We start from the raw sequence: 9889 nt of genomic DNA, 5'->3' as shown, positions 1-9889 counted from the left end.
CTCGCAACTTCTGTGCGTGATCATTCATGAACTGCATTTAAACGATTGCTGTGACTCTATGATACATAGCACAATCCTGTAACTTTCTGGAAAGCTTTACTAATGTTTAAAACATTATTTTTTTTTAAAAATATTACGGTGAAACTTATATTTTCCGAGGAAGTAAAGTTATTTATCTAGTAACTAAAATTTGAGTTTTTCTGTTCTGTGCGTGATTCCGCTTCAAACTTAATTTACTCTTTGTTAACATTACTAATGTATACCATTTTTTGTTTACAAAATAAAATAAGTTCAATAATGAAAGTATTGTTTTTATGTAAATAATTATAAATCGAATTATTAGATAATTTTCTATTTATTTAATGAATTTTTTGTATATTTGTTTTTTATAAATTTTATTTATTCTATTATTTTAGTTTTGATTGACTCATGTTAAATGTACACGAAATGTACAAAATCATGTTAAATGCACACAATCATGTTAAATGTACACAATCATGTTAAATGTACACAACCATGTTAAATATACACAATCATGTTAAATGTACACAATCATGTTAAATGTATACAATCATGTTAAATGTACACAATCATGTTAAATGTACACAATCATGTTAAATGTACACAATCATGTTAAATGTACACAATCATGTTAAATGTACACAATCAGAATTATGACAATGTTGACGTAACTGCCAACCTAAAAGTGTTTGAGGCCAGTAAAAAATCGCTGACCTATACCTGATAGTATCATATTTTTTCATAATTTCAAGGGCTGAATGTATGTTCATTAACTAATGAAGTAAAAAATGTAATCTCTTGTGTTGCATCTTAAAAAGTAATTAAAAAGTTCATTCAATTAGTCCATTTAATTTTACAATTTGCGTAGGTTAAACTAAATTTTATATTTTATTTTTGAAAAGTTTTTAATTGAAAATTTAAATCTAAGAATTGAAAAAGTTATTATTCTTTTAAAATTATTATTCTACATTTTTTAGTTATTTTTATTTTAACTATTTGTTTATTTACAGAAACTTGGTTGGTTGGTTGGGAACAAAGACTTCATTTCAATGAAATCATTGATACAAGTTATTTGATCTTTTGGAGCTTATTAAAAAATAAGATAAAAAAAAAAGAACAAATATTCAAAAAATTTTCAATAACCTAAGAAGCTTACAAAAACATATTGATTAAAGTTTTTTTTTGTTTTTCATGACAATTGTGTAATAATATAATAACTTGTTAAATACATTTTTATTTTAGATATGCTAAATTAAGTTTTTACTTTTTTTGCTTACATATTTAAAAGGTATCCTAACCTAACAAATAAATATAAATTTAACTTTTTTTTTTTAAAATGTATAAATTATGGAAGCTTTTTTACATCAAAATAAACTGACTTACACAGGTGTGAAGGCAGGTGCAGCCAATAGCTCACCAATCCTGCTGAAACTTATATACATTTATATATATAAATTATGTCAGTGTATTCTACAAACAGAGTGCTCAATGTTCTTAAAGAACCGAACAATAATAAATTAGTAAAAACATCTAACTATTTATCATTATGTTGAAGATAAAAGTTAGATAAGTTTTATATATATATATATATATATATATATATATATATATATATATATATATATATATATATTTACATATATATATATATATATATATATATATATATATATATATATATATATATATATATATATATATATATATATATATATATATATATATATATATATATATATATATATATATATATATATATATATATATATATATATATATATATATATATATATATATATATCTTTTGATGTAGTGTTGTATTAAAATAATACAAAACTCTTGTTCATTGAAAAGTACTCAATATTTAGGAAATTTATTTTGATTATATATAAATTTCAAAACAGAGCGGTTTATAATTAAAAACAAAAAAGAAAAAATTTTTGTTCGGAACTTTAAGTTTCATGCCTAATGGCAATCATCAGCCATATATTACAAAATTAAAAATTTAACGTTAAAATTACAATTAGAATTATGTTGGCATGAGTTCTAATGACTCCATGGAAACAAAATTTTAAAAGTTTTGAAAGTATAATATGACGTAAACCTGATGTAAAACCAACCAGGATCTTCGGTATCAAATGAGGAAATAAGGAACTTATTTTTGTGCCTACACTTCGAGATTATTTCACTCCTTGTATTAAGTAGGTTATTTCCTTTATACATCAAAATTTAAAATTTTTGTTCAAACAGAGGTTACAAACTCTTGATGCTGGGTTGTATGATTCGCATTGTTTAACAATCTTCCATCTGACAAAAGGTGTAAAGTTTTTTTCTTTTAATTTCTATACTTCTTTTGATGACTCTGCATCATTCTTATATTTAATTGCATTACAAGATTTTAAGTGGTTTGCATACCGAACTTTAAAGGATGTTTCACTGAATCCAAAATACACTTTTACTTTATATTCTGTATATAAAACAGACTGTATAAAAGGATTAGCATTATGAAAAATGTTACTAAAAAACAGATATTTTTCCGGATTTTGCAAATCACAATTGCTTAATTCAAACTTTATTACAAACTTAAATAACAATTCTACAAGTACAAGAATTATCATGTATATATCGAAAAAATGTTGTGTAGTATTCAGCTTAATTAAAGCGCAATATATATATTTTTGGACTGTAAACAAAGAGTCTGCCCATCTGTAAGCAATAAATCTACAATTATGGAATAGTTAATATTGCTGGGTAATTCCATCTTGTATTATTAAATTTAGGTATTTTCTAAAACTTCACTTTAAAAAAATTTCACTTAAAAATACTCCTGTTTCAGTAATCACTTCTTTCTCATTCTTGAAATCCTTCCTGAGCTTTTTGCAGTTCTTTACAAGTTCCATAATAAACATATACTCCACATTGGACAACATACTGTTTTCTCCAAGTTCTTCATACATTACTGTGCAAGACTCAGTCAAGAACATTATGTTGACAACCAATGAACTAAAAACAGTTTTACTGAAAAGAAATTATAGTTCTTCCAGTTTCTTTTCAGTAAAACCCCTTTGTAACTGACTGACAATCATATTTCTTCTTCCAGTGTTTACATTTGTTACATTTCTACAAATCAGTAAAGCGATTTGTATTAGAAACTTTCACAAGATGTTAAGAATTCTATGTCAATTTAAAAAATATATAAAATTTTATCAGAGATGACCAGCTAAGGAAAATAAACTCATTTTTTTGATTCTATATATTTAACTTACATAACATCACTTGCATTACTGAGCGATATTTATCGCTCGGTAATGCAAGTGATGTTACGTAAGTGATGATACATTTATTTGTGAATTTTTTATATCTATTATTCAGAGTTAGAGTTACGTAACAAAATAATTGCAAAAGTATTGATCTCATTCATTAAAAATAATTTACAAAGAAAATTTTGAAAAACTGGTGGCACTCTTTCTGAGTTGTTTTTCATAACATTTATGAAAGTTATCTAATGGAAAACAGTTTTTACGCCAGACCAAGAGCAACTTCAAAAAATTATTTTAGTGTTACAACTTTATTAATACTTATTTGAGTTGTTTAAATAAGAAAATCTTTGGCTTGACGAAGTTTTTACTTACACTTCTTACGTTTATGCGTATTGCCTAATTTTCCTTGATTGAACTTTTAAAATTCTGCAAAGTATTTACATTTAAATCTTTTAAAATATTTTTGATAAAAAAACTAATATCACAGTTTAGGAGGGAGAGGGGCTCAGGTATATATGATCATTTGTGACAGGAGGGAAGGCGTTAAGAATTGACAAATATAGGTTGATGTGCTTTATGGATGACCCATAATTGCATTTACAAACAATTTGTTTTACTAAAACAAAAATAAAAAAGATTCTAACTGATTTTTTTTTATATTTGGAAAATAGAAAATAATATATTTTTTTTTTTAATGTCTAAATACAAATATTTATTAAATCTTATCTTTATTTATTCATGTGTACTTAAATGTCAAATAAAATAACAATACATACACAAATAAAAAAGCAATAGTATAAAATAAATAATGCAACCTATATATATATATATTTAAATGCAACCTATATATGTAAATGTAATTGCAAATGTAAATATAAATGTAAATGTAAATGCAACCCAGGGCTTGTGATGAAGCGAGTGCGATCGCGCTCCGCTCGTAAAACGCGCCCGTAAACAGTATTTTCAAACGTTCAATGCACGATAAACAAAGCTCGTTCAGCTTATAACGAGCGTATAAAATAACGTTCATCCAATAGTTCGGGATTATTTTTCTATTTTCATAAAATATTTAAAAAAGATCTTTTATTAAAAATATTCTATTATCAAAGCACTAATATAAAATATAAAAAGCACTACGTCGTTCTCTTTTGCACTAACGTAATGAATGAGCAGTTTGAAGTCGTTAATAGTCACTAATTTCAATAATGGAATGTTCACGTGGAAACGTGAATACAAAAATGCGCAAATAAAATAAGAATAGAAAATTAAAATACCATTATAAGAAAATTGAAACTGCAGAGTATTTTTAATCTTGTGAAAATATCAAGTAAGATTTATTTGCTTTATTGGTTGTAATATTCCACATATCGTTTATAATAAAATAAATAATAATAAGTAATTTTTAAAATTAGTTTTTGTTCATAGTATAGGTTTTTTATTAACTATTATTTATTTTAACTCAAATTTGAAACGATTCTGTTGTTTAGAATGTTGGCAATCAAGGACATTCGAAAAGGAAACAAAGTAAAGATGTCAACATTTATTAAATGGAAAGTTATTATTCTTATTTATTATTATTTCAAATTATTCTTGTGTTATTTTTTTAAGATAAAAAAAATGTAATTTAAAAAAGAAATTTTAGAAAAAAATAAAATAAATATTTTGAATAAAAAATATCAATAAATATAAAAACCATTAACCGTTAATTAAGTTTACAGCGTAACATTTTAAAATACATATATCAAAACAACGAAGCAAAACTAAGTCACTAAATTATACTTCAATACTAAATCAATAAGAAGTTGCGTTTTTGTTTGATATTATTTTTTTATAACATGAATAGTTAAAAATAAAATCGCGATCTGACAATATACAAGAAGTTTGGAAGTATAAAAATCTACTTTGTTGAAGTAGTTTCATGAGTGTGATACTAATTCAAACATTTTTTGACGAAAGAATTATGTAACAAATAAAAAAAGATATAAAAAATAAAAAGCTTTTTATGAGCATCACCTTCAGCAATTTTCATGATCGCGCTTGCCGACGTTATCTCGAGCGCACATAATCACGCTCGATGAAAACATATTCTAATTTTACGAGCTCGATATAACACGCTTGACGATTTTCTTCATCACAAGCCTTATTTTTCAAAAACTATGACCATATAAAGTTTTAACTCCCCTCAATTTGAGGGGGCTGTAAAACTGAACACTAAGAGATTATTGCATGAAACTTGAAACTTGTTGATGAATATGAATTTAAATAAAAATAGTAAAGAAAATGTTTTATAAACTTGTTGCTCCCAAGTTAAGGGCCGGGCGGGCCCAAAATTTAGGGTTTTTTTTTGTTCCCAAGCTCCAATAACCCCAATTTTTTGCAAAACATTCTTTTTTGATAAGCATAAATATACAAAAGTTTGGAGTTTGCACAATGCCTGTAAGTGTCAAAACTCAAACATCTAAAAATCCAGTGTACACCACTGATATATATATATATATATATATATATATATATATATATATATATATATATATATATATATATATATATTTATTTATATATATATATATATATATATATATATATATATATATATATATTTATATATATATATATATATATATATATATATATATATATATATATATATATATATATATATATATATATATATATATATATATATATATATATATATATATATATATATATATATATATATATATATATATATATATATATATATATATATATATATATATATATATATATATATATATATATATATATATATATATATATATATATATATATACAACCCGTAGATGTTGTCCGAAAGTTTTTTCCATATTTTGTTGACAAAAAGTAAAAATTAAAATGCAAGACCGGAATTTTTTTTTTTTAATAATGATAGACTGCCTGCCCCAACCAAACCCTCAGTCGATGTAGCAGCACTCCCTTGCGAGTCAGGCTATTTGTCAGTCGATGTAGCAGCACTCCCTTGCGAGTCAGGCTATAAGATAGTTGATGTAGCAACACTCCGCGCATGATTTACAGTAAAAAAAATAAAAATAAAAACATTTTATTAAAAAAAATAAAAATAAAAACATTTTATTAAAAAAAATAAAAATAAAAACATTGTTTATATTGTTAAAAACATTCAGAATGTTTTAAAAACATTCAAAATGTTTTTAAAAACATTCTGGTCAATTAAATTTGCGTTTTTGTGGTTTTTTTATATAACAATTAATTTGTAATTAAATTAATGGTTTTGACTTTCGTCCAACACGAAAATGTTGGACAAAAGTCAAAAGTAATTAAAAGTGACGTATGTGTTGGCGTAAGAATCACTTTTTTCCTTCTGCTCTTCCCAAAGACAACAAACTATATATATATATATATATATATATATATATATATATATATATATATATATATATATATATATATATATATATATATATATATATATATATATATATATATATATATATATATATATATATATATATATATATATATATATATCAGTGGTGTACAAAAAGGTATATTTTAAAAGGAGGTGAATTAACAAAAAATATTTATATAGGTTGCAGGGCTTGTGATGAAGAAAATCGTCAAGCGTTTTCACTTGAAAGTTGCATTGCGGCAACCTCTCTTTAATTTTGATCTATTGCATTTATTTCCGTTTTATAAAGTCTTATATTTATCATATAATAAAAAAATTTTCATTAATCAACATGCCATCTGCAGCTGATTAGTCCTAATCAGCTGCACATGGTCTAAAAAATTATGATCTGAAACTTAATAAAGAAAAAACTTAATGAGACAGTCCTGCTACTCCTGTGCTGTTGTGCTACTACAGTGCTGCAGTGGAGGAAAAAAGAAAAAGAAAAGCCCACAGCTAGAAAAAACTTTAAATTTTATTTTAACAATTAAAAGTCTTTTTAACTATATTTATTTTATTGTTGTAAATATATCCACCCAGATTAAAAAAAATTGAAAATATATTGTGTTAAGAGGCAGATTTAAACCCTTGCAAAACGGCACAGATAACGTGCATTAAAACACTGAATTATCGAATTTATGTATGTCATTGAAAACCAAACCATTTTATAAACTCTTATACCGATTGCAATTAATCAACACTTTTCAAGTGGGATCTTTTACTAAGTGCAGCTTTATTGCATTGGAATAAAGTTGTGTTTATATATAAACAATATATGGACATATATGTTATATGCATATTATATCAAAAATCCAGTCATACTACATTTAATAGAGTATGTAAAACTTTTCTAATAAAAAAAATATATATATAAGTCTTTTTTGCCTGAACTTTTTTGTTATGAATTATATTTTGAATTGTTTTGAATGAATATTTATGTTAGTATATTTAAAAAAAATTGATAAGATTGAAAAAACACAAAACATATTGTCTCATCCTTGTAGAAAATTTGAAACTTCAATTTTAGATTTCCCCCTCTCTTGATAATTTCTGATTTCTAAAACTACGTCAACTTATTCTTAGACCATTAAAAATGATAGTTGCGGCTTTTTTTTGTAAATCGTTGAAGCCAAATTTTTTTTGCGTATATGACGTCACTTTGGGGCTAAAAACTAGAAAAAAAAAACAAACTAAAAATAAGATTTTATTTAAATTTTTTAGAAAAATTCCTTTTTATTTGACTTGACTTATAGATTAGTGTTCTATAGCTTAGGCCACGTCTATAGTTTTTAATGGTCTAAGATCTTCTTAGTTCAGCCATTTGTATAGAGTTACGTACAAAAGCCTGTAGGTATAAACGTCTTTAACATATGTTGAGTTTGCAGGCGGTATATGGAGCAATTGCGTATCTATATATATATCTATAAAATGAGAAAAATTTAAAATTTTATTTTAACAATTAGAAAACATTTTTACTATTATTTTTTTGCTATAAATATATCAGTAAGATTTCAAAAATTACAAAATTTATTACATCAAGAGGAGGTCTTAAACCCCCTGGCCGACACTGACGACAGCATACTAAACCACTGAGCTATCAATGATATGCATATAGGAGAAAAATGAACCTAATTATAAATCATTTATGACCTCTACATATGCGGAAAAGATGCGCATGTTAATTATTTTTGCTTTTAAAGCAATTTTTCAGAATGAAAAATTTTACTGAAAAATATTGAAATAAGCAGTAGGTATAAAAATGTGATAAGTATAGAAATGGTAGGTTTGGTAATGACCTGTATTATATATATATTTAAGAAAAAAGTATAGAAAAACTCGATGTGGAAGAGACTTACAAAAACCGGTATTTTTACAGGTTCAGTCAGCTATTATAAATATACATATAAATATATATATATATATATATATATATATATATATATATATATATATATATATATATATATATATATATATATATATATATATATATATATATATGTATATATATATATATATATATATATATTATAGTGTATTGCATGTATATATATATATATATATATATATATATATATATATATATATATATATATATATATATATATATATACATATACATGCAATACACTACTTATGTATTGTCAATTTCTAGATAGTACTAAATCTACTTAAAGATAAAAGTATTTTGTTAACTCAAAAATTTATTTTTTCACTTACAATGAAAAGTAGAGGACTTCAAAACTTGTTTAGATTCTATGGCAGCAATTTTGCGCCGAAGTAAATCAACTTGTTCAATAATTAGTTGATGAATATCTGGATCATCCAAATAAATACGATGCCGAGTTCGTTTTCTACTAGAGCGTGTTACATTACTTTGCTTGTCAGAAATTTTAGAGGAATTGTTATTTGGGGAATTTTCATTTAGTTTTTTGGTTGAAAGTGGATCAAAACTTTCAAGAGATTTCTTTTTTGAAATATCTTCTAATTTTGATATTAGTTTATGATCATTCTTAGATTGTTCAATAGCATCTGAAATAACTAAATTTTCGTTTGATTTAACAAGTACAGGTTTACCTGGTCTCAAATTCTTTTCACTTTTAATATCTAATAACTTAAGAGTAGTTTCTGAAATTTTTATTTCATTAGATTCAGGACTTGAAGATTCCTGATCATTCTGGTCAGAATCTATGACAGTTTCATGTACTTTATCATGTACAGTATCTTCTGATGTAAAATCGATTAGCTGCTCATCAAGCAAACTATGAACATCACAGTCACTCTCCTCGTTATTAGAACCTATATAAGTTTCTATGTCTCCAGTGTAAGCAACAATTTCATCGTCGCTAGCAGATTTAGATTCTCCATCTTCAAAAGATACATTGGCAAGAATTTTACCCGTTCTATTATCTTCAAAAATATCTAAAGCAAATTAATAAATTATAAAGTTCTTTTAAATTATAAATATTTTTAAACAGTATAATAAAAAAAATTAAGATTCAAGTACCAAAACCTTTATCTTAAACTTTATTCATAATATTTTTATAAGAATAATTTAAAATAAGTGTATTCCTAAATTTGCCGAAAAGTTATTTTGAAAAAGACAAAATTAAAAAAAAAATAAAGTCATCAATGTTTTGACAAAAATTGCACTAATATA

The 9889-nt window shown here is 24.2% G+C and overlaps 1 protein-coding gene across 9 annotated transcripts in view; it reads right to left on the bottom strand.

Moving 5' to 3' along the window:
* The window catches only part of LOC100197277 (amyloid-beta A4 precursor protein-binding family A member 2), a 58593-nt gene that overhangs the window by 39998 nt on the left and 8706 nt on the right, over positions 1 to 9889 (bottom strand). For all 9 annotated transcript variants that reach the window (XM_065816546.1, XM_065816542.1, XM_065816548.1 and 6 more), the window contains one exon: positions 8950 to 9651. In XM_065816546.1, coding sequence (XP_065672618.1) covers positions 8950 to 9651 — 702 coding nt within the window. The remainder of the gene's footprint in view (positions 1 to 8949; positions 9652 to 9889) is intronic.

Source organism: Hydra vulgaris, chromosome 13, assembly GCF_038396675.1.
Source record: "Hydra vulgaris chromosome 13, alternate assembly HydraT2T_AEP".
Classification (NCBI taxonomy): domain Eukaryota; kingdom Metazoa; phylum Cnidaria; class Hydrozoa; order Anthoathecata; family Hydridae; genus Hydra; species Hydra vulgaris.
Note: the sequence above shows the minus strand (reverse complement) of the source record. Positions and strands in the feature narration are given on the sequence as shown.